General features: G+C 49.9%; 1 protein-coding gene across 1 annotated transcript in view; it reads left to right on the top strand.

The window, feature by feature from the left end:
* Positions 1-22,726, top strand: part of RRBP1 (ribosome binding protein 1) — a 59,153-nt gene that overhangs the window by 1,215 nt on the left and 35,212 nt on the right. Inside the window, exon 2 of the mRNA XM_029220509.1 lies at positions 20,293-22,201. Within this exon, the coding sequence (XP_029076342.1) occupies positions 20,314-22,201 (1,888 nt within the window). The 5' untranslated portion in view covers positions 20,293-20,313. The remainder of the gene's footprint in view (positions 1-20,292; positions 22,202-22,726) is intronic.

Below are 22,726 nucleotides of genomic sequence, written 5' to 3' on the forward strand. Positions count from 1 at the left end.
CGGGCGGCGCCGACGGGGCGGGCCGGGCTCGGGGCCGCGGGGCCCGCCGTGCGGAGACCCGGACCGTCCGGGTCCGGACGCCCGGTGGCCGCGGTGGCAACTTCCCGGAGCGCGGGAGGCGGCTCCCTGCTCCCCCTGGCGGCGGGGCCGGGGGCGCTGTTTGCCCGGCCTGCCGCGCGGACCCGGTGCGAGGGCGCCCGGCGGGGGGACGATGAATGGGCCGGCGGTGCCAGGCCCGGCGGAAGTGGCACCTCCGGCCCGGCCGTCAAGCGCGCTGGCACCCCGCCTGGCTCCCGCCCCGGGTCCCGGGCTCCCGGCCTGGCGCCGGGCAGGGGAGGGCGGGCTGGGGTCCGCGCTTCCCGGGCAGCATCTGGGAAGCCTCGGGGAACCCTCCCCACATTGCAGATCACAAATGGTAGCTCGGGTGGTGTCATGGCTAAGGGGTGGGCTTCCGAAAGCCGGCACCGTGGGGACTCGGCCAGGCTGTTTCACTCTGGGGTCCGCTTCCACGTCGGAACAGCCGGGCTGCCGGAGAGAGAACCGTGAAGACCCAGCACGTGTAGGGAGTAGTCCACAGGTGTTGACTGTTACTGTTTTTGCATGAGTTTCTAGGGTGTTCGGGCCGGGAGGGAGGTGGGGTCTGGGTTTGGCTCTGGCCCACCCGCTGCGGACGCAGCCTTGCCATGTCCTGTCGTCTGGATCCCACCCCTGCCACGCTGCAGACCCTCTGCTCAGGTTGCTTAACCTCTCTGAACCCGGGTTTCCTTATCTGTAGCCTGGAGATAGAACCACCCACTCACTGTAGGGTCGGGCAGCCTCCCAGGTAAGTGCTGGGAAACCCTGGGACCTTGTGCCGGCAGAAGGAAGTTTGGCAATAACTCCTGGAGGTCGGAGGTCAGCAGAGTCTAGGAAGCATCTAGAAAATGAAACTTTGCAGGCTCTTGGGAGCCTCGCGGGTCACTGTTTGCCTGGTGTGCTGGAACCTTCAGAGCGGGGGCGTTTGCGTGGCGTTTTCTGGACTTTGGGGAGGAGGTCTCTTCAGAGCTTTGGCTGTTCCCGCGGGGCTGGGAAGCACTCTGCCTCCCCCTACGCTTTCCTCTGTGCTTGGCTGTCCTGACTTCCCCCTGATCCAACCCCAGAGAAGGCTCTGTGATCCCGCAGCAGGCTGTGGTGACGTCTCTGTTCCTTTATGAACTCTCCAAAGGTCAGGCCCACTGTGGGCTGCCAACTTGTTTTCCTTCCAGAAAGAAGCTTCCGGTTCTGAGGGCCTGGAGATGCCACTTCCCTCTCTGATGAAGCGAAGGAGGAAAGCTGGAGGCAGGAGGCGGAGCAGGGCTTGCACGTTCAGGGCTTCTGGACCCGTTGAGCTGCAGGGTGGCGGGGTGGGTGGCCGGACAGGGAGAGAAAGGTGTCTCGGGGACTGGAAACAGCCGCCAGGGAGTCGAGCCGCAGGCACTGTGCTGGATCAGAACTCTTCACTTTCACAGTTAGGAGTCGGCCTCTGAACATCTCTACAGAGATTAAGAAGTTAGTTTGGTCCCTTGGTGCATGAATAGTTTTTGGTGATGGGAGAATTTTAAATAAATCCCAAGCCACTGAGTCACATTTGAGCAATTATGCTCTTTGCTGAAACGAGCCCTAAGTCAGTAGGCTGTAGTGATGATACAGCACCAAATTCCATGTAAGTGGCTGAATGCAAACCATTTGATTGGCATCCTGGTTATGTAGCAGGGACACCTTTTAAAAATGTCAGGACCCCAGACTTTTCTTACTTGTTCTTTTATTCCAAGGAGTTTTAACGAGGAGGTGAGTGACGTATAGGCAGGGAGTCAACCGTTCTTTCGAGAATCCAGATTTTTCTGTGCTAAAATCTTGTTTTGGGAGAAAAAATATGGTCAGTGAGAATGATGATGGTGGAGACACTGCTGTCCATCTGTACGTTCTGGCCCGGCGATGGTTAAGGCCTGGCCCGTAACACAATAATTGCAGATGAAATGAGGTAGACCAACACACCTGTTAAATTTTCTCCAGCTATCTCATTGGACAACCGAAGCTCAGCCCAACTTGATTTTTAAGGTTTACTGTTTAGAGTCAGATTCACAGCTTTGGTGTACATTTTGGCCTCACAGCAGCCAGTTTCCGTAGCGTAGATGTGGTTGTTCCCATCCTGTGGATGAGAACGTAGAGGCCCAGCAGGTCAGTTCCTGTTGCCCAGCTGCTGGGCGATGTGGGCACGGCCTTCTGAATGTTCACCGACACCTACAGGCCGTATAATTCCACACTCCTTGGGACAGTAAGTACCCCAGGAAGCACCTGGAATTGGAAGATGGAAACGAAGGCGGGGATTCAGTGTGGGATGTGGCAGTACCAAGACAGGGCTTTCACTTCATGTCTTTGTCAAGCTTCTCCTGTGTGCCAGGCCTTCAGACACCACAAACGAACCTCGTTCGTGTCTGAAGACACTCCATCTAGAACTGTGTTGTCCAGTACGGTAGCCACACGGAGGTATTTCAACTTAATTAAAGTTAAATAAAATTAAATTAGTGGCAGTTCATGCGCTTCCACCTAATAAGATGTCACCTTTAGAAAGCAGTTGTTCCTGACTCTTGGTGTGCATTATAAACTGCATGTTAAGGGAAAGAAGGCGGGGGAGCAGGGGCGCAGCACAGACAGTGGTCCCGCCCTGGAGAGCTTCTTACCTAACACCAAGGGCATCAAAGTGGTCAAATGTAACAGACACGGAAGATAGGTATTGGGCAGAAGACATATGGCTTGTAGGGAAAGTAAATATTTAATTCTAAGTGAGAAAGCCTGGGCAAGAGGGCCACTTAGCATTATGGAAGATTAACCTGGGGACTTCCTAGGAGGCTGTTTCCTTAGGCACACAAGTTCCGTTGAGTCTCCTGAAACAGGCAGGCCGACTCCCACGACTGGAGGCCAGACACATGTAGCGTGTTTCCTTTAAGAGCTGTAAATGACATGCATCTCCCACATGCCTAGCAACGCAGGGCAACTTTAATTTATAAAGAAAGTTGTGTAATTTCTACGTTGGATTATTTTGGCAAGGCTGGAACAGCTGCCGGTCTCCTACCCTTACACGGGCCAGGGTGCAGGCATTTTCCTGTTTGGCGGACAGCAGTTGCTTCCTGGCTCTTTGCAGGGCTTTGTTATATTCCACAGAACTTGGAAAGGATCACTGGATAGTATTTGGGGAGAATTTCTGAATTCTTGGCTGTACTAGTGGCCTCATCTTAGTACATTGTGTAGAGTAACGTCAAACCAGTTAACAAAGAGCCCAGAGTGATAGACAGCTACTTTCTTGTTGGTCAGACAGGAGACCCCTAAGGTTGTGCCGGAAGTGATCCGCTGTTTATAGTGATAGTGGATGTCATCTGCTGGCTCCAGAGTTGGAATAGAGACCATCTTAGACCCAAAGCTTTAATTCTGTGCCCTGACCTGGTTGAGGTGTGAGTGAGCCAGGTGTGTTTCAGGCTGTCTTGAGACTGGTTCCCAGCTGGAGCCCTGCGTGGATGGAACTTGGCTGGCACGTGAGGTTTGTTCAGGCCCGGGCTGCTAAACAACTAAGCCACCGTTTAAAATTGGAGAAGTTGTTGTTGTTAAAATCTAGATTTGGGGGTTCTCTTGGGGAAAGTGGGAATTTCTGGGCACACCAGTTCTGCTTTCTCGGGTGGCAGCCGTGGACTGTGGTTGTCTTCCCCGGGCAGGGGCTGTGCTCTCCTCCCAGCCTCGCTCACAGTACGTGCTTGGGTGCCGGTGGTCCCCGAGGGACACTGTCTACTCCAGCATCTGAGAGCAAAGAGGAGCTGGAGGGCGTCCACATGTGACCTGTGTAGTCACCGGCGTCCCCCACTGGCTGCAGCTTGGGGCAGCGGGGGGAGCACTGGTCTGGGTTCTAGTCCCTAGAGTAAGTGGTGTGACCTTGGATGTGACTGTTCTCCTCCCTTGGCTTCAGTTTCCTCCTCGTGTAGTATGAAACCAAGCCAGTTGGCTCCATCTTTCAGGCCACACATCGTGGTTTATCCTTCACTCCATGCCTTCTCACACTTGTATCCTTTACGACGGCAAACCTGTCAGCTCCGTCCACTCTCACCGCATCCCCTGGTGCCAGCCTGGTGCAGACCCCTCATCCCCCGGGTTATTTCACTAGGTCTGAAGTGGTCTGCCTGCTTTTGCCCTCACCCCTGCCTTCTGGTCTGTTCCCAGAGCAGATTGTGCCACCCTGTGTTCAGGACCCTCCTTGGCCAGAGTCTTTCCAGTGGCCTCCAAGGCCCCACTTTTCCCTCAGGCTTCACTGCTGCCACCCCCACCCCCTGCTCTGGTCACACTAGCCTCCCTCTGTTTCCCGGGCAGGCCCTTCTGCCGCAGGGCCTTTGCACATGCTCTTGCTTTCCCTGGGGAGCTTTTTCCCAGACGGCCACGTGGCTTGCTCCCCCACCATCCTCAGGTCTGTGCATTGTGACCTCCCTGACCACCCTATTTAAAGTGACAGGCCCGGTGACCCCAGTCCCACTTCTCTGCATGGCTTTGTTTTCATTATCACCACCTGATGTGTCACATATGTGACTGACTTTGTCATTTCTGACACTGGATTGTAAGCTCTCCCAGTGCAGGGATGTGGCCGCCCTGTTTCCCCGAGGTGTCCCTAGTGTCTGGACAGTGGCACACAGTAGGTGCCCATCCTTGCCGAGCTAACAGGTGATTTTCTAGTGCCTGTGTTCTATGAGTACATTATCATTTAGCCTCAAGTAGCCTGGATTCCTAGAGCATCAACTATAAACACAAAAAACATATTCCAAAGCCAAGTGACTTTTGGATTCCCCCCAGCCTGGCTCTAGTTGGGAGACTGACCATTACACTCACGGCGGTGCTGCCACATGTGGCCCATCCTGCTCCGCCAGCAGAAGCCAACGCTCTGAAGTGACCCTTGGCAGAAGGCTTGGGCGTTCGCTCTCTCCCAGGTGCCCTGCACCTGCAGGCCGGTTAGATTGGTCTCAGCGCTGTCTGTTCTCCGCTGTCCGTCACCCACGCGGGGGCCTCACCAGACCGGGCCCTTCCCAGGTGCCTGCGCTGGTTCCAGGAGGAGAATTCGCAGTGAGCATCCTTTATTTCCCGGCGGAGCTGATGAGCTAGATGGGTTTGCAGAGCAGCCGAGCGTATCGGTGACGACGCCCTCACCAGGAAACAAAACGTTATTTTTGGTTTGAACAGTGCACTGCCTCTGAAAAGAGGTGGGTTTTGTGTTTCGTGAGCAAGAGTGCTCCTTCGTGGTAGGAGGGGAAATTCTTTTCCGGTAGTTGGCATTCCATTCTCCCTTCTTTTAGTCAGACTTTGTTGGACTGAGAGGGCTGGATGAGGTGAACCTCCTGCCTCCCAGATGGCGTTTCTTCGAGGACCGGGCGTGGACGCTGGGCAGGTGTGGGATACTGGAGACAGGCGGGCTGGCTGGTCGCAGCCCCTTCCAGGCCGAGCCCACATCCCTCGTTGCCTCCTCTCTGCCTGCCTTTGCTTTTAGGCAAAGAAACGGAAAAGTAGATCATAGATTCCTGGCCCCTCCTGACGGGAGGATCTGGCCTACGCATTTCACGCAGAACCGTGAGAGACCGGGTTCTGGCCCTCAGCCCAGGCAGTATGTTCTATTGGAACTTTTCATTCAGTGGTTAAAATGTACAACTCAGCTGTAGCAAAACGATTTCCTTTTTAATTAAGGCTCATCCTGCATAGGAATTAGATGCAGCTTTATTTCTGTTGAACACGTTTGCATTTCTTGGTGAGTTCTAGATCATCGTAGTTGGGGAATTTCGTAGTAACTGCAGTGACTCGGGGAAGGGGTCAGTGCGCAAGAGTGAGCGGTGACGACACCGTCAACAGCGGCCTCGTTAGTGACATGTCGTTAGGGGCATGGACGGGGCTTTAGCCACGGCCGAGCCGGCCACTGCAGCCTGTGTTGTTGCCTCCAACCTCAGAGGGAAGCCCTGAGGTTTGTTCTGAACAGTCTGGTTTTGGAAGCCGCAGGGACAGTGAGGTCTGTGGGGCTTGGAGGCGGGAGGCGGTGCCCACCGTGACCTTGGTCCCCACTTCCCCTCTCTTGGGAGCTCCGTGGTGAGCGCACATGAGGGGCCTGGGGGTGGCAGGAGTGTATGTGCCGTGACAGACCCGCCTGGCATCAGAGATGCTCCTCCTTTGAGAGCTGTGTGGATTCATTTTCCTACCAAAGTTGGCATGTGTGTATATACATATTTTAACTCTTTACTAAAGTAGAACAAATATAGAAAAATGCACTGTCCCGTCTACAGCTCACGGAGCAGCGCACCATGTGACCAGCCAAACAAGAAACATTGTCCCCCAGCAGCTCATTTCGTGCCCCTCGGGTTGCTGCCCGTGCCCGGGGGTAACCACACCCCTGACCTGTAGCTCACAGGTCCCTCCCGCCTGCGCGTGAACTCGGGGCAAGTGGACACACGGCCTGTGCTCATCGTGGCTTCCCATTCGACGTTACGTGTGAGCATGAGGTCCATCCGTGGTCTTGGGCTATTGTAGTTCATCCCCCTGTTGTACATACTCTGCACATCACTGTGCGGGGCACTTGGATAGTTTCCACTTTGGGGCTTCTGTTTTGATGTACTCTAAATTACATGATACTGTAAAATACAGTCTTGCCCCTGACTCTGGCGACCGCGTGTCCACTTTTCCACTGGGTCTGTTCCCAGGGGTGGGGCTGCAGCCACGGGAGGCATATGCTCAGCTGTGGACAACAGTGCGGACTCCCCAGAGCGCTGGTCCTCATTTGTACTCCCACCAGCAGCCTAGGATCTTGGAACATGACTTCAACAAGGAACCAGGGTGAAGTTGAGTTACCACTGCTACTGATAAGAAGCACCCCCTCGTGCTGCCCTCCCCATGTCCTGGAGATGGTTCATCAAAGAGGAGCCTTTGCATGGGGCTTGCGGAAAAGGGTCAGGTTTTACTGCTGGTGAGCAGATGCTGTCCAAGCAGAAAGGCAGCCCCTCGCAGTACATGAGGGAGGGCTCACAGAGCTTTGATCTGCGGGGAGATTCTTCATCAGACCCCCCCACCTCACCCCGGTTCCAACAAGGTAGAAGTAGTGACTGTTGGAGTGTTAAGTGGATTTCTTCAAAACAAAGGAGCCGGCCGTTGGGTACCAGAGGTCACTCCGCCTGAGCCTCTGCTCACCTGCCGGGACCCTGCGCAGAGCCCAGGGCCAGGAGGCAAGGGCACTGGGCAGGCTCCCCTCCTCCTGGGACAGATGTGCATCCAGGCTTGGATCTGGGAGTCACCCTACCCAACAGCCCTCCTGTCACATCGCAGGGATGACCTTTTTCCTTTTAAGAGCTTGCCTGGCTGGGGTTTGGTTTGGCCACGAGTGGCAGCAGTGCCAAATGTCAGTAGCTTGAAGAAGTAAGGGCGGGCTGTGTTCCGGTGACAGGGTGGACTGGTGGGCTGGACCAGTCTTCTCACTCGGGTGGGGCAAGTGCTACAGAACAGATGAAAAACAACACCTGTGGAAAGCACTGAATGGCTTGGAAGATCCTGAGGAAGGTAGTGAGGAGACCAGAGTCTCAGTGCAAAGAATAACCCTGGATGGTGAGCACAGTCCTGAGGGCGTTCGGTGAACTGGGCAAACTGTGAGTTCTGATGGCACCTCTGGGCGCAGGGGCAGAGACCAAGGTGGGCAGGATGATGGAAGCTGTGCCCACCGAGGACTCCTGCACCTCCAGGGTGAAGGTGAGTCAGAAGTAAGCCCGTCCCCTCCTGAGATGTTGTCCTTCGTGCAGATCCTGTGACCTCAGTGGTAGGACATTTTCCAGCCAATTCTGATTCTTTGTAGAGAGTGCCCCACGGCCGGTCCACAAGCAAGCAGGTCTTTGAAGGACTGCGCCTTTATCCTCGGCTCAGAGAATCCCCACGTGTAATTTTCAAGGCAATCAAGCATCCCTGGTTGAGAATAACCAAACACAGAATGCCAGGCGTTCAGTGAATGAGGACCAGCAGGAGCTCTGTGAAAACAGAGACAGTGAGTGGTTGACACAGTGTTTAAAAGCACTTCTTACTCTGCTTAAAGTAATAGACAAGGTGGAAAATACCTACAAAGAAAGGAAACTGTTAAGTGACCTAACACATTTGATAAAGGAATCAGGTGCAGTTTCTAGCCATGGGCAGCTCAACCACTATAGTTAAAAACCCAACAGATTGAAGTGTGTGATTGAACTGGAAGATAGAGCAGAACGTACAGATTTCACTTTAGAACAAAATAGGACTTGTAAGTAACTTGTAAGACCAACTGAGAATCAGGGAGAAGAGGTGGTGTGCCAGAGCCCGTGTTGGACGAAATAATGACTGAGAATTGTACAGAATGGAGAAGACACCCATCCAAACAAGGGAAAAACACCCACATGTAGAAAGTGTAGTGATACAGCAACCAAAGGAAAAAATTCCAGAGTGAGGGTGAAATGAAGGTAACTTTTAAGGCAAAAACCAAGACCGTTAATTAGTGACATCTTGGCTAAAGGAAGCTCTCCAGGATGTTCTTGGAAGGAAAATAGTGCCAAATGGAAAGAAGAATGAAGAAGGTGGGAACATTTGGACAACTCTAAACAAATGTGAAATAATAGTAATAATGTCGGGGGGGGCACTGGAAAAAGGATATGGTTAATAACACCTAAGTTAGGGGGGTGTTAGAATTAGCGGAGGGAGTAAAGTTTTGTTTAATTTTGAACTTTGTGAACCTCACATATTATTGTGTTTTAAAGGTTGTCACTAAAGAATAGAAACTGTATTCTGCAATAGTAGAGGGGAAGAAATGGAGTGATTTAAAAACAATCCAAAAAGAGATAAGAAAGGAGACAAAAAGAACTCCAGGACAGGTGGGGAAATAACACAAAATAAGATTATAGAGTTAAACTCAACTATATCAGCATTTAAAATGTAAATCGGGGACTTCCCTGGTGGCGCAGTGGTTAAGAATCCATGCTCCCAATGCAGGGGGCTCGGGTTCAATCCCTGGTCAGGGAACTAGATCCCACATACATGCTTGCAACTAAGAGTTCGCAGGCCGCAACTAAGGATCCCACCTGCCGCAACTAAGACCCGGTGCAACCAAATAAATTTAAAAAAGAAAAAAATTTTTTTTTAATTGTAAATTGACTAAATACTCCAGTTAAAACATAAAGATATCTTACTGGATTTTAAAAATCCAACTCTTGTTTACAAGAGACAGGGTGAAAATGAAAGAATATATAAAACAAAAATTGACAGAACTACAGGAAATGGTCAAATCTATAAGCATAGTAGAGAATTTTACAATATCCTCTCAGTAATTGACAGCTAAGCAGACAAAAAATCACTAAGGATTAGAACTTTGAACAAAATTAGGAATGTGATCTATGACTGTATAAATAAAACAAAACACTGTAGCCAGCTAATACCTATTTGACTTCAGAATTTTCAAAGATTGGCTGTATCCAGGGCCTTAAAGTCAGTCTCAACAAATGAAAGGATTGAAATTATGTAGAGCAGGTAGTCCAACCAGAGGTCAGTTAAACTAGAAATATGAATAAAAAGATAAATAGAGAATCTCCATGTATGTGTATATTAAAATAAAACACTTCTAGCATGTATTTGTAGGTCATAAAAAGAAGGAAAATAGAAAATATTTTGAAATGAATGATGAAGATACTACACATCAAAACTTGTAGGATGTAGCTAAAATATTTATAGGGAAATTGATAACTTTAAATACATATATTAAGAAAGAAGATGAAAATTAATGAGCTAAGTAAGCATCTGTCTCCAGAAGTAACAAAGTCAAAATAAACCACTCAGAAGGAAGTGACAATGAGAAGGGATTAATGAAACAAAACAAGTAAATATACAGTGGAGAAGTTCATTCTTACAAAAGATGAATAATGTTGACAAATATCAAGCAAAATTGGTCAAGAAAAAGGCACAAATAATATCAAGAGTGTAAAATGGGACTTCACTACAGATGTGGTGACGTTAAAAAGATGAGTGGTTATCATGAACAACTTGTGCTAATAAATAAAAACAAAGCAGTGTCATAGGTGTTTATTAACCACCAGAGGAGGGGGCTCTACCACACATTGTATGTATAAGCCTTCTTTTTTCATCTCAACATGGTGATAATTTTGCAAGTTTTAATAACATCAGTGAATTTCTGGGAACATATAACTTAACACTAAGCTAAGAAGAGAACCAAGAACCTGATGAAGGGACACCTGCAGGAAAGTCTACAGCGAACATCGCACTGCATAGCAAGACACCCAGAAGTTTTGCTTTGAGATCAGGAAGAACAGGCTGCCAGCTGACACGCCTTCTCTTGAGCACGGTGTTGGCGGTCCTGCCCTGTGCAGAAATTCAAGAGAAGTGAAGCGGAAGATAGAAAGATTGGGAAGAAAGTAGTAGAATTACTACTAGTAGAAAGTTAGTAGAATTAGGCAAGGTTGCTGTGGGTTGGGGGGAACCACCCTACAGAAATCAATTACATGTCAGTATTACCAGCAACAAACAGAAAATGAAACTTAAGAGAGATCCCATTTGCAATAGTGTAAAAGCCGAAAAACCAAGAAGAAAATAACTCTTTCCCAAAGCGTGTGAGACCCCACAGTGTGTGTTCTCTTCCTCCACCAGGATGCCTGTGCTTTTCTGTTTCAAGGTGGTTCTCATAACCATGTGACCGTGTAAATGAGTGGCCCCTGCCTGATTGGTATTTAGTGGAGCCTACACAGACGCTTGGAGCGTGGATGTGCCCAGGTTTGATTGGACACGGTGGGGAGACCACTGATCCTGCTTCCTGGGAGCTTCGTGTCCACTGCAGGAAGAACTCTGCACATCTGAACTGCTCGCGGGCGTTTTGAGGACTCAGGATTCCTGACCCCTACCTCAGGGGCGTGTAGTGAGCCCTGTAGGCTCCTCGTAAGTGCTCAGAAGATTTAGGTCCATTCAAGTACCTACTTTTCCAAAGACTGTTATATTGGAGAAACACAAAAGCATGTCAATGCTTTGTTTTTTTTCCTTAGCAAAGAAATTGAATCTGAAATGGCCGGTGAAAAAGCCAAGGCTGAGAATAGAATACATTTCTATTTTTAGTGTTTTATCTTTCTTTAAAATGAATAGCACTGTTTCTTTGAAGTAGGAAGTCAGTTATTTCCATCCTCTTAAAACATGAAATAAATTATTTCCGAATACTATATCTTTTAGTTACAAGATTTTCTCTTAGTTTTAGGTTAAAAAAAAAAAAAAGAAAAGAAAAAGAAAGAAGAATTAGAGGTCACACTTAAAATTTTAGATGAGATGACCTGAAAACTCTCTTCTCCATAAACATTTAGAAATGTTAGATGGAGCTAATAAGCGTTCTCTAAAAAGCATAGCTGAGTTTACAAGGTAGTAAAAGAGATTACCGAATCCCATAAGCCAAGGGCAGGGACTGTCTGGGTCCAGAGGTAAGCTGACCCTGCAGTGTGGGTGTCGCGTAGTCCTCCAAAGTCTGGGTCTTGGGTCATTGGTTTTTATGTCCAGGTGGGAGCTGGGTGTGGGGAGTGGGAACCCAACTCACACTCCAATGTAAAACCTGCACTGAAGGGACAGACTAGTGGCCAGGGGAGATGGCATGGGAGCTTATCTGTTTTGTCCTGAGGCGGGGGAGGCAGAGTCTCCTGGGAATATTTAACAGGAGCTGCTGCATCTAAAAATGTGTCCCTACCTGCCGCCTTCTCTGAAGGCTTCGTTGAAGCAAAGATAAAATAGCTCTTTAGAGACAAGCCTGAAATTCAGCCCAGACAGGGTTGCAGCTTAATAAATTCCTGCCAGAGTCACTGTCAGAGGTATAAAAGTAGGTAGTGGAAAACATTAATGGGAAAAAATAACACCAGGGAAAAAACAAGGCGAACTTGAAAAAAAATAGAATAACTCAAAGGACTGATTATAGAACTGGTTAGATTCAGCTGAAGAGACAGTTGGCGAAGTGGAGCGTATGTCCGAGTGGTAGCACAGAGAGATTGAGGTCTAGTTAGGACTTCTACCACAAAGAAACAGGAGCAAGGAAATCTCCAAAGAACTAAGTGGCCAAGGGCTTTCCAGAACTGGTGAAAAATATGAGAAAGCACAGTGAGCCTCAGAAAATAAAAATAAATAACACATCTAAAGGCATTGGTAAAGGCTTGGAACCCCAAAGATGGATCTTAAAAGCGAGGAGGTATTTTTAAAAGGTATTACAAAGGAATGACAGCCCCACAACATGTTTTTCCATAGTAAGCACACACCCTGCCACGGCTGCCAACCAAAAAAGCCAGAAGACACATAAAATAATATCTTCAAAGTGGTGAGAGAAAATAACTGTCAGCACGGAACTCTGGACCCAGTTAATCCATTCATGCAGAGCGAGGGTGAAGGAAAGAAATCCTTCCAGGGCTGTGAGGACTGTGGATGTTTATCAAGAGGAGATTGTTGCTGAAGCAAGGAGTCGAGGATGTGCTTTGGGGAGACTCAAAAGGCGTGAGGTGCACGAAGCAGTGGCCAGCAACAGATTGGGAACCATTTGGGTAATTTAACACGAGTGTCTGGAACTCCAGGCACCCGCAGGTCGCCCAGGTATGTGTGAGGGAGAAGCGGGTGGAGCACCAAGGCTCCTGGGAAGTGTCAGGTGTATATGTTAGGAGAATGTAAGGGGAAAAGACATTTTAATTACAGGTTTTTTTTTTTTAATTTTTATTTATTTATTTATGGCTATGTTGGGCCTTTGTTTCTGTGCGAGGGCTCTCTCTAGTTGCGGCAAGTGGGGACCACTCTTCATCGCGGTGCGTGGGCCTCTCACTATTGTGGCCTCTCTTGTTGCAGAGCACAGGCTCCAGACGCGCAGGCTCAGTACTTGTGGCTCACGGGCCTAGTTGCTCCGCGGCATGTGGGATCTTCCCGGACCGGGGCTCGAACCCGTGTCCCCTGCGTTGGCAGGCAGATTCTCAACCACTGCGCCACCAGGGAAGCCCATTAATTACAGTTTTTTAAAAGAGCGCTTGCACACAGACACACACAAGAACAGAAGAGTAACTTTCAAACACAGAGGAAAAGATGTCCAGTGGAATGCAAATAAATAAATAAATAAAGGGGGAATAAGCAAAGAAAAAGTATTGTAAATAGGAGTAACAAAATAAGGGTATAAATGAGTCCAGATACATAGGCAATCACAGTAGATGTTGGTGGACTAACCGTACCAGTTAAGAAAACAAATTGCCATGCTGGTCTGAAAATAAAATCCAGCTATATGCTGTTTTTAAGAGCTCCACTTAGAACATACGGACCCAGAAAGGTTGCATGTGGAGAACAGAAAATGATTCTAGGCCAATATTAACCCCCCCAAAATTGGCATAACTTTTTTTTTTAAACTGGAGTATAATTGCCTTACAATGTTGTGTTAGTTTCTGCTGTACAACAAAGTGAATCAGCTCTATGTATACATATATCCCCCCCCATCCCATCCATCTAGGTCATCACAGAGCACCGAGCTGAGCTCCCTGTGCTGTGCAGCAGGCTCCCACTAGCTGTCTATTTTACACATGGCAGTGTATTCAGACATACAGTCAGAATGAAGTGGGAAAAAAAGGTCATTATTAGGGATAAAGAGGATCACTTTAGGGGCTTCCCTGGTGACGCAGTGGTTGAGAGTCCGCCTGCCGATGCAGGGGACACGGGTTCGTGCCCCGATCCGGGAAGATCCCACATGCTGCGGAGCAGCTGGGCCCGTGAGCCACGGCTGCTGAGCCTGCGCGTCCGGAGCCTGTGCTCCACAACGGGAGAGGCCACAATAGTGAGGGACCTGCGTACCGCAAAAAAAAAAAAAAAAAAAAAAAAGATCACTTTATAATAAAGGAAAAAATAGTAGGCACTTTATCAGAAAGATGTAACAATTCTGATCTCAACAGATTTCCAGGAGAAACTGATAAATCCATGATCATGGAGTGTTCATGTCAAGAAGTTAGAACAGTATAAACCAATGGAAGTTGGAGGAAGGAATAATGAAAATTAATTATATAGATTGGATCACAAACCCAAAAGCTGGTTCTGGAATCATCATTGAAATTGAAATAGCAATTAAAAATCAGCTCTCTGCCAAAGGAAACCTTCATACACTGTTGGTGGGAATGTAAATTAGTGCAGCCACTGTGGAAAACAGAACAGTGTGGAGGTTCCTCAAAAAAACTAAAAATAGAACTACCGTATGACCCAGCACTCCTACTCCTGAGTATATATCTGAAAAAAACAAAACCACTAATTCAGGAATATACATGCACCCCAGTGTTCATAGCAGCACTATTTATAACAGCCAAGACATGGAAACAACCTAAATGTCCATCGACAGATGAATGGATAAAAGAAGATGGGATATATATATCGCATATATATTTATATATATGTATATGATGGAATACTACTCAGCCATAAAAAAGAATGAAATTTTGCCATTTGCGACAACATGGGTGAACCTAGAAGGTACTGTGCGAAGTGAAATAAGTCAGACAGAGAAAGAAAAATACTGTATGATGTCACTTATATGTGGAATCTAAAAAATACAACAAACTAGTGAATATAACAAAAAAGAAGCAGATTCACTAGTGGTTGCCAGTGGGGAGAGGGAAGCGGGGAGGGGCAAGAGAGGGGTAGGAGATTAAGAGGCACAAACTATTAGATATAAAATAAGCTACAAGGGTCTATTGTACAACATGGGGAGTATAGCCAATATTTTATAATAACTATAAATGGAGTAGGTTTATACTTTAAAAACCTTTCAAAATTGTGACTGTATTGTATACCTGTAACTTATATAATATACAGCAACTGTACTTCAGTTAAAGAAAAATCAGCTCTCTACCCACTCTCCCCCCTCCAAGAACAGATCTCGAAAAACCAGATTCTGACAGTTTTACAGGCAAGTTCTTGTGAACCTACAAAGGATGAAGGAAAAGAGATGCTCTGTAGCTCATCTTACGGGACTGAAGTGACCTTGCTACCAAGACTGTGTAAGAACAGTCTGAGAATGAGTTCTGACTTCCCCCGCTTGACAGCACAGCCACCCGAATCCCACATAAAAATGTGAACAGACCAAATCTAGTGAGGGATTAGAAAAGAAAAGACCCACCGTCAAGAAGTGTTTACACCATCAGAACCACCTGTGAGTTAACATTAGAATATATTCTTTTAATTCAATCCAGTTCAGATTAAATGTCAACTGGTAAAGAGAAAGCATTTGCTAATACACCCTATTAAAAAAGGAAAGGTAACTAGGAACATAAGATAACTTAACCTGATCAAAGGTTTCTACCAAAAGCCTACAGTCAACACAGCATCTAACAGTGAAGGATCAGAAGTGGAGACTTGGCCGTGAGACCAGCGAGCCTGGAGCCGGCTCTGTGAGACGAGAGAGAAGCGATGGTGTGGATTAGAAAGCAAGAAATTACTCTCTTTTCATAGGTGATTTTTCTTGAAGAGAATCCACAAACTCCTGGATTTGATGAGAGTTTAGCTTAATATTTGGGTAAACGACACACACGCAAAAATGAATAACTTTGCTGGTTGTCTGTAGCTAGAAAAAGAAAAAGAAATCTTTTTCTAGTACATTTAAAAATAGCAATAACCTTAACAACAACAAAAAAGATGTGTAAGACTTCTATAGAGAAGATCATAAAAGCTCCCTGCAAGTATAAAAGAACATTGAAATAAGTGGAGTGCTACACGCTCCATTCACCGACAGCTCCCATAGTATACAGCATCGGCTCTCCCCATGTTCACCTGTAAATTCATTGTGTTTCAAATAAAAGTTCCAGTAGAATTTTTGGAAGGGATGCATAGACCAAAATGTAGTATTGACGCAGGGCGTAAATAACATTTAGGTGGAACAAAGTGTGAGTCCGGTGAGGGATCCACGTGTACTGCAAACCAGATGGGACAGAGGGGGCTGTAAAAGTCGGGGGGTGGTGGGGATGGACCAGTCCGGAAGGGGCACTGGGTAACTTAAGCCGTGGGGGAAGCTGACCCTGTTTCCTTTCCTATGCCAGAGTAGATCCCAGGTGATTAGAAACCCAGCTATGAAAAGTGTTCTGAAGTTTGTAGAAGGAAATAAACAGTGAAAGGACTTCTCTCCCAGTGGTTGGAACCTGGGTGGCTGAGAGTCAGGGGTGTAAGGGAGGTTTTCACTCAGTATCAACCCCTTTGTTCCTTTTGCGTTTTGACCCCTAGGAATGCGTTGCCTTTCTCCAACACAACTGAGTAATTATTTAGATTTAAAGGATAGCAACAGATTTTCCCTTAAAAAAAGAAAAAGGAAACAGGTTCTCTTTGACTCTGGGGTGGTAGCAATGAAACAAGAAAACACTGTAAAACAAAACAGTGAAACAATTTTTCAAACAAAATTGGTTGAAAAAGAAACCGCAGACTTGGATACAAATGGTTAATATCCAAATGTGTAAAGGGCACCTACAAATGAGGGAAGAAGACAGCCCTTTAGAAAATGGGCCAAGAGTATGAGCAGACAACGTCGTGGCAGCAGCATGAAGGGCAGCTCACCATGGGAGGCACATGGGGCTGCATCCTGGTGTGAGTGCAGGAGGAGATGGTGCGGGCCGCAGAGGGCGGGGCTCGCGGCACTGCCCTGGGGGAGCAGCCCTGGGCCCTGCGGTGTGTCCTAGAGGATGAAATGCTGCCAGGTGATGCCCGCAGTGGTGTCTCACGCAGCCCTCACCGTAGCGGTGCTGCACATGTGTAAGCACACACGCACGCATGTGGAAGTGGTGGCATTCTGAGAATTGGTTCTCTCTGGAGAAAAGGATGAGATACCACATATACGTATCTAAAGTAAATGGGGAAAGATGTTTGGATTTGCTAAACCTGGGTGGTAGGTAAATGGACGTTCACGATATTTTTCTTAATCTAACGTATATTTGAAATGTTTCATAATATTTACAAAAACAAGGAGACAGTGATCCTGATGCAGCCGCATCTGCTAGTGTCTCCATTTTATTGTCGTTGTGTTTTAGATTGTGCCTTCCTGGTAAGTCACCTACCGCCCAGGAAATGGGGCTTGGGCTCAGTCGGGAGGCTTCATCTCGCTCCCCTGCCGTGGCTTCTCCAAGTGCCCACACGTGGCCCCCGAGGAGCAGCTGGAGAGTGATGAGACCCCGTCCCAGGGATGCTGTTGAGGGCCCTTTTCGCAAAACGTCCCTAAATCCCCATTGCCAAGTTGGACTGAACTGGCCAGACTGGACAAGCCAGGTCGGGCCACACAAATCAGCAAATGTAGTCCGTGCCTGGGGCGTCCACTTAACTTCTGTTCCCGAGTCCTTACTCCCAGGAGCAGAGGAAAGCCATTCTCTGAGGAGCCCCGAGGTGGCCCAGGGCGTGTCAGTCGGCCAAGCCTGGGAGCGGTCCCCGAGCCTCGGGGGAGTCTTCTGCCCCCTGCCCTGGCAGGCCTTCACCTTGCTGCTTCGTACTCTAAGCGGACTGGCCACAGTAAGCAAGAGTGCACATCTCATAGAGGTTTCCGGGATTGACGGAGTGCAGGTTCTTTGTGGTCAGCCCACACAGGCAGTGGCACGGTTGGCCGGATTCTTTGCCCTCCTGGGCACGGCCCTTGGGAAAACCCTGTGGGAGATTCCCGCTGGGGGCCTTTTACCATGGTGGGGATTTCAGAAGCGAAGCGCCAGAAGGCCGACCTTGAAGGCTGACCTTGAGAGCGTCCTTGAGGCATCGCTGGTTTTGCTGTGCCTGTGAGCACAGGTGGTACTCCCGCCCCTCGAGCAGGAGCTGACTCTGCGGGGCAGCGGGAAGGCGGCTTCCACCTCGACTTCTTGGCTGTCCGTGGTGATGGTGATGTGTCCTGAGCCTTCACTGTTTCACTGAGTTAACACAAATCTAGGGCTTTTCATCTTCCTGTGAAAGCGTCCTTTCAAAGAAACTCGTACTCAGGAGTTAGTGGTGGGGATGCAACCCCACCACTGGAGCAGCGGTCCTGCAAAGCTGGGAAGACACATCTGTGATGGACTCAGATATCCGTCTGTCCACTGCGGAGGGAAGTGCTCTCCCAGCTGGCTTTTCTCCACTCTGCCCCTGACAGAGAATATATTTTTGTATCCCGTGTTTGCCTAACTTGAGAGTCAAAGCTGACTTTTCAACCGTGCTTTTCTAACCAAACCACACATCTGCAGAGCCCACGGTGGGGGGCAGGTGCCCATCGTGGGGGTGGTGGCCCTGGGGCTCCAGGGGACCCGACCTCCAGGGCTTGTTGGGGACGCCACCCGGGGCTTACGGACCCTCAGCCGGGGTGACCCGGGCCCCTGGCGTGGTGCTGCCTCTGGAGAAGGGGTGTTTCAAAGGAGTTTTGTATCCATTCTTTTTCAGATTCTTTTTCCATGTAGGTCATTACAGAGCACTGAGTAGAGTTCCCTGTGCTGTACAGAAGGTCAAAGGGTTTTTGTCATCTGAATAGGGTGGCTATAGTGATTATGGTGTTGCTTTGTACCTGAAACGTGTCCATGTTGGCGAAGTTCTGAGGGGTGCTTGTGAGGACCCGGAGTTTCAGTTGGTCGACGCCCTCCAAGCAGCGGGGTTAGAACAGGGCCTGGAACGTTCCAGCTTCTTGTCCCTGTCCTCCCACCCACGGGACCCCCCTCCAGGCCTTTTGCGCACTTGGCTGCGAGGATCCCGAAGGGCTCGTGTGGGGTGACCTCTCCTGACTGTCATGTGTGAGGGGCCCTGGCTGTGTATCTCGCTGCCAGAACCCATGGCCCGGGGTCAGAACCCGCTGCCCCAGGAGTCCACCTCGGGCCTGAGGAGTGGAATGTGGAGCTTGACCTGGAGCTGCAGGCCCGGCGACAGTCTGGGTGAAGTAAGTGTCACAGCCGCAGCTGAGGGACTTACCACCGTGGAGAGCAGAGCGCGTTCCACCCTCTTCCCGCAAGGGTTCTGTAGAAAGATGGAGAAACTGAGCTCTGGGGACCCGGGGGCCGTTCAGCTCTCCCCCTCGCTGCCTTCCTCCCCCACCTCACCATTGCGTTCCCTTCTCAGGTCCACTGCTGGTCCTCCTGGGGGAGCTGTTTCTCACTCCCCAGTTCAGGGGACTGGAATATGATTGTAGTAGCATCAAAATTAGTTGATCAAAGTTGAATGTATCCAAGAAATGAACCTGTTGGAGTTTCTCACTGAAGTCAGATTTAGCCCGGCTGACAGCTGATGGGTGTGGACCTGGCCACCTCTGACCCTGTGGACTTTGGTCCCCAGCCAGCAAGAAGGGGTGGTTCATCCTCTTGATTGCGAGTTTGTCATCAGGCAAAGGGTCCCCTCCCCAGGGCGAGGAGTGGACCTGGTGACACTGTCCTCCTCCCTTTTTGCAGCCTCTGGATGTGAAATTCCAAACCTGGAGTCTTACTTGGTCGGCTTCCCAAGACTGGTATTTCCTGTTTCTAATGTGCAAGTTTGCAGGTTGCATAGCTCTTCGGAGCCATCACTGGTTAAAGGCCATTTTTCATCACCAACTTTTGATCACCTTTCCGGGTTGTAATGCATGGGTTCTCATCTTTGGCCCTGGGTAGTTGTGTTTATCGGCACTGGAGGAAATGGAGGCAGCAGAGTCAGATGGCTTGCGAGGGCCTGCTGGCCTGGACGCTGTGGCTGAGAGCCGGCAGCCGTGTTTGATTTGACTCACATGGTATTTTTAAAATCAGTCAACTTCACGTTAAGCAAAATAAAAATTTCTGTCCTAATGTGAGAAAGCAAAAGATCTCTCAACACGGTGCCCGCATGTCTACAGGAATCAGCTGTGGCTGGGCGTCACCTGGCCCTAATGTAGTGGGGCAGTTTGCCACAGTCCTCACTACTCCCAGTTGTCTCACACCTGGCCGGTGCTTGTGCTCATGTGCATCTTTGACCCCTGCCGTGGGGAACATCGTGAACTGGGAGCATGGCATCTGAGTCTCCTGGGTGTTATGTGCCCTGATTATAGAGCTCCTCGCTGCTGTCTCTCCATGGCTTCGTATTCCCCGGCATTAATGGAATATCTTACGTAAGAGTTGCTCACTTCTGAAGGGGGTGGGGAGAATGGGTGACGTCGGAGATGGCCTAAGTTTGTTTCTTCCTTCACTTTATCAGTCTGAAGAATTAGTGAAACCGTAAGTCAGGTGTTAGGGGTGGGGTTGGCGCTTGTTGAATACCTCAGTTTCTACAAAAAATAATTGACATGTATGTATTTGGCAGGTGAAAGGAAAGCAAGCCAGGATGGATATTTACGACACCCAGACCTTGGGGGTTGTGGTCTTTGGTGGATTCATGGTTGTTTCCGCCATCGGCATCTTCCTGGTGTCGACGTTCTCCATGAAGGAGACGTCGTATGAAGAAGCTCTAGCCAACCAGCGCAGGGAGATGGCGAAGACTCACCACCAGAAAGTGGAGAAGAAAAAGAAGGAGAAAACAGTGGAGAAGAAAGGAAAGACCAAGAAAAAGGACGAGAAACCCAACGGGAAGATACCTGACCATGAGCCAGGCCCCAATGTGACCATCCTCCCCAAGGACGCAGTGCGGGCGCCTGCAGTGGCAGTGGCTCCAACCCCAGTCCAGTCCCCTGTGGTCATTCCCCCTGTAGCCACGGTACCAGCCATGCCCCAGGAGAAAACGGCTTCTTCCCCTAAGGACAAAAAGAAGAAGGAGAAAAAAGTGGCAAAGGTGGAACCAGCAGTCAGTTCTGTAGTAAATTCCATCCAGGTTCTTGCCTCAAAGGCTGCCATTTTGGAAGCTGCTCCCAAGGAGGTCCCTATGGTGGTTGTGTCCCCAGTGGGTGCCAAGGGCAGTGCCTCTGCCACCAGTGCTATGCAGGGCAAGAAGGCAGAGGGGGCCCAGAACCAGGGCAAGAAGACAGAGGGGGCCCCCAACCAGGGCAGAAAGGCAGAGGGGGCCCAGAACCAGGGCAAGAAGGGAGAGGGGACCCAGAACCAGGGCAAGAAGACAGAGGGGGCCCAGAACCAGGGCAAGAAGACAGAGGGGGCCCCCAACCAGGGCAAGAAGACAGAGGGGTCCCCCAACCAGGGCAAGAAGACAGAGGGGGCCCCCAACCAGGGCAAGAAGACAGAGGGGGCCCCTAACCAGGGCAAGAAGACAGAGGGGACCCAGAACCAGGGCAAGAAGACAGAGGGAACCGCCAACCAGGGCAGGAAGACAGAGGGGGCCCAGAACCAGGGCAAGAAAACAGAGGGGGCCCAGAACCAGGGCAAGAAGGGAGAGGGGGCCCCCAACCAGGGCAAGAAGACAGAGGGGACCCCCAACCAGGGCAAGAAGACAGAGGAGGCCCCCAACCAGGGCAGAAAGGCAGAGGGGGCCCAGAACCAGGGCAAGAAGACAGAGGGGGCCCCCAACCAGGGCAGGAAGACAGAGGGGGCCCCCAACCAGGGCAAGAAGGGAGAGGGGGCCCCCAACCAGGGCAAGAAGGGAGAGGGGGCCCCCAACCAGGGCAAGAAGACAGAGGGGACCCAGAACCAGGGCAAGAAGACAGAGGGAGCCCCCAACCAGGGCAAGAAGGCAGAGGGAGCCCCCAACCAGGGCAAGAAGACAGAGGGGACCCAGAACCAGGGCAAGAAGACAGAGGGGACCCCCAACCAGGGCAAGAAGACAGAGGGGGCCCCCAACCAGGGCAAGAAGACAGAGGGGGCCCAGAACCAGGGCAAGAAGACAGAGGGGGCCCCCAACCAGGGCAAGAAGACAGAGGGGCCCCAGAACCAGGGCAAGAAGGGAGAGGGGGCCCAGAACCAGGGCAAGAAGGCAGAGGGAACCCCCAACCAGGGCAGGAAAGCCGAGGGGGGCCAGAATCAGGGCAAAAAGGCAGATTCGGTTGCTAATCAGGGCACAAAGGCAGAGGGTGTTGCAAACCAGGGGAAAAAAGCAGAAGGGGCCCCCAATCAAGGCAAAAAGGCAGAGGGAAACTTGAACCAGGGCAGAAAGTCAGAAGGGTCCCCCAACCAGGGCAAAAAGGTGGATGCATCTGCCAACCAGGGTAAAAAGGCAGAGTCAGCTCCTATCCAGGGCAAAAATGCAGATATGGTCCAGAGCCAGGAGGCACAAAAGCAAGAAGCTCCTGTGAAGAAGAAGTCTGGGTCTAAGAAGAAAGGTGAGCCTGGTGAGTAGCTTTGATTTCTTTATGACTTTGGAGGGAAAAGCAGTCTTTAAGTGGCTTATGGATTCCCTTTGGGGAAGCCATCTGTATCAGTCAGCTATCGCCACATGGCTGCATAACAAACATCCCAGAATTCAGGGTCTCACAGTGTCAGTCGTTTATTCCTGCTCATGTTTCTGTTGACTTGGCTGGAGGTTGACTGGTCGGGGTTATCTCGGCTGGTGGCTCTGCTTCATGCTGCAGTTTAACTGGTTCAGCTCCTGCTGCAGGTTGAACATAGGTCTCTTCTATGTGTTTCTTCTGGGGCCCTGGCCGAGGCATCAGTGACTCTCGAGGGCAGAGGCCCTCCCATGGTTGTGGCAGAGCTGTGAAAGGGCACTGTTCAAACCAGCATCCTGTTGGCTAGAGCAGCCATGAGACTGAGCCTGAGTCAAGGGGCAGGAAGTCTACTGTCCCCAGTGGGAGGGACTGCGGAGTGACCTGGGAAAAGGTGTGAGTTGAGGAGGGGTGAGGAATTAGGAGCAGTGA

The sequence above is a fragment of the Monodon monoceros genome, unplaced genomic scaffold, assembly GCF_005190385.1.
Source record: "Monodon monoceros isolate NGI ecotype Baffin Bay Population unplaced genomic scaffold, NGI_Narwhal_1 Super_Scaffold_13, whole genome shotgun sequence".
Classification (NCBI taxonomy): Eukaryota; Metazoa; Chordata; class Mammalia; order Artiodactyla; family Monodontidae; genus Monodon; species Monodon monoceros.